This window comes from Adiantum capillus-veneris, chromosome 30 (genome assembly GCF_014529385.1).
Source record: "Adiantum capillus-veneris isolate H3 chromosome 30, ASM1452938v2, whole genome shotgun sequence".
Taxonomy (NCBI): Eukaryota; Viridiplantae; Streptophyta; class Polypodiopsida; order Polypodiales; family Pteridaceae; genus Adiantum; species Adiantum capillus-veneris.
In genome coordinates, this window is record NC_140960.1 from 4,381,890 (window position 1) to 4,384,408 (window position 2,519).

The 2,519-nt window shown below is 49.5% G+C and overlaps 1 protein-coding gene across 1 annotated transcript; it reads right to left on the bottom strand.

Annotated features, from left to right (window-relative positions):
- Positions 1-918: 918 nt before the first annotated feature.
- LOC147417462 (expansin-A11-like) lies at positions 919-2,219 on the bottom strand. Its single transcript, XM_086506925.1, has 3 exons — positions 1,904-2,219; positions 1,465-1,783; positions 919-1,378 (listed from the first exon to the last, which is right to left on the bottom strand). Exons 1-3 carry the CDS (start codon positions 2,049-2,051, stop codon positions 1,072-1,074), a joined length of 774 nt encoding a protein of 257 aa, XP_086363051.1. The 5' UTR covers positions 2,052-2,219; the 3' UTR covers positions 919-1,071.
- Positions 2,220-2,519: the final 300 nt, after the last annotated feature.

Here is a 2,519-nt window from a genome sequence, read left to right on the forward strand (position 1 = left end):
TCTTTGTAAAGTAATCATGTCACACTAGGTAGCCATAAAGGTAAAAAGGGCTTGCAAGAGGACAACCCACCTACTATAGCAGATTTTGAAGGGCATCCCAAATGATTAGAGATCACGAAGGACATGGTGAGAGAAGCATTACACTTCGTGCCAGGTCACCATAGGGTAAGGGAGCCAATTTAGAGCTAGTTTAGAGACAAATTTTTTGACCCCCCATGTTAGATACATATCCACCCCCAATTTAGAGGCAAGAAATATGGCATATTCCAAGAATCTTGCTTATGTCTTGTTGTGATTTGCTGAAAAGTGAACCATTACAAAATCTTGAGTGTCTCTAATGCTTCAAAAGCTGAATTGTTTCAAATGGAGCATTCAAATAAAATCTAAAAAATATTAATTTTGGTATCATTTGATCCACCTTTTCATGAGGAATCTCGTGCAATGCATAAATATTGAAAATGATGAGATTTGCAATATCCCCCCCAAAAACATCACATTTCCACAAAACGCCTCTATACTGGCTCCCTTACCCTACTCACAAAGAGCTCTCCTTACGCCTTTGAGAAGTCCAAGCATTTTAAAGTAATGAATTGCACAGTAAATTCACACGGATAAGCAACACACCATCCTCATGTGAAGCTAGCCCTAAAACCACACATTAGTTCAAAGCAAAAATGTCCACTACCTATACTCCAAGCTGTCAATCAGTATACATCGAAGCATCCGGAGGGCACGGCATCAATGAGGCAATATAAGTATGTCAATGCCTTACATAGGAAGAGAAGTGTTGCCACTTGCAAGACTATCCTGTCACGAGTTACCCGCAGAAACGAAAAAGGAACAATTGACACACAAGAACAAGAACAAGAACGACCTCCAACGCAGAGCATCGAACAAACTGTGACAAAAGCAACAAACTTGAAGAAAGCGGGGGACATTGGATCCCTCGCGCGAACTTTTTTGTTGCGATACAACTAGCAGCAGATGATGATCAAGAAATTGCAGTCACGATACGCTAAGGAGCTACAAGGCCAAGAAAAGCCATACAATTTGTAGATAGACTACTAGCGATCAGGGGAATTGGGAGCCAACGAATGTTTGGCCCAGCTGCCAAGAAGAGGGCGCCACATTGTAGGAGGTTGCAGTGGTGCCATCGGCCAAGACCACCTGGAAGGAGAGGGTCTGCCCGCGCATGTCCTCGGGGGTTTGCCAATTGGAGCCCCAGGAGCGTGTGAGCGCCATCCAGCCGGTGTTGGCGCCCTTCACACGCACGCTCTTCACAACGCCTGCGCCACCCACATTGGTCAGCAGCACCAAATTGTAGCGTGAATTGCCGTTGATGGTGAACTTCATGCCGCCCTCTCGCGTGCAAGGCACACTGCACATAAAAAACAGCCACTTCAGTCAGTACCAAGCATGCCCAAGGGCCCTTCCCACGCGCGTCAGAAAAAACCCACGCCTCACCTCCTGTACAGAACAGGCATGGGTGTCCCGCTGCTGTAGTGCGCAATCTCCGAGAACGCTGACGTCGTCATATCGAAATGGCGGTTTGGCGGGTTGCACCAGGCGTTGGGGTGCTCTGCATTGGGCGGGCACAGATTCGTGGCCGTCACCACCACACTCTTCCCCGCCGCACACTTCTTCTGCGCTCCCGCCACTGACGTGTCGCACTTGATCTCAAAACAGCTCCCGCATCCTTTCCCGCTGTTGAACAGCGTGGGGCTCACCGCCGCGGTATTGCTCCCATAGCCACTGTCATAAAGCACGTACCCACATGCTCCACCTGCATTCGAACCAGACCTTTACTCCCGGCGCTAAAGCACATTGCCCCTCATCGTTGCAAAAACAGAGAGAGAGAGAGAGAGAGAGAGAGAGAGAGAGAGAGAGGCATATAAATACTTACTGTTAATGGTGCCCGAATTATCGCCATACACTGTCGCCTGGGCCGTCGACCACCCAGCCTCGTTCACTGCCGCGCCCAGCTGAACTACCGCTACGTGCAGCAGAACAGCCAACAAGTTGCTGTAGGGCGCCATCGCTACCGCCTGCATCGCCCAGCTCCCTCCCAGAAAGCAGCCGTCTCCCCCAACAAGCAATTGCGCCCTGCACCGAAGAAAAGGGTCTGGCGCGCTCTGCACTAAATGTGATAACACGCACACGCACACACACACACAGTCACTCCCCCACACGAGCGATATGGTGAGAAGAGGCTAGGAGTGTGGGACGAAGGCAAGGTAACCACTTGCAGGAAATAGAGCTATTCTGTATTTAATGCGTTTTCTCATTAATTTCTTTCTTTTTTTTAAAGGAGCAGGTTAGAGCGTCATGGAAAGCAAAAGTGGTTTGTTCGTTCAATTGGAGGACGGGACTCGGGAGCAGTCTCCGTGAGAGGCTCAGAGAGTAGTAGTAGGCTAGTGTGTGCCGTGCTGCAGCGGGCAGCGTGTGAATATAGGGAACATGGCCACCTTCAATGCGCTCTAACAAAACGCCATTTCTCTCTGCCTGAGGCCCCTACAGTC

Coding starts and splice junctions, on each gene's coding strand:
- LOC147417462 (XM_086506925.1), bottom strand. CDS start 2,051: ATGCAGGCGGTAGCGATGGCGCCCTACAGCAACTTGTTGGCTGTTCTG. Junction 1,784..1,903: donor TAATTCGGGCACCATTAACA/GTAAGTATTTAT, acceptor GTTCGAATGCAG/GTGGAGCATGTGGGTACGTG. Junction 1,379..1,464: donor ATGCCTGTTCTGTACAGGAG/GTGAGGCGTGGG, acceptor TTTTATGTGCAG/TGTGCCTTGCACGCGAGAGG.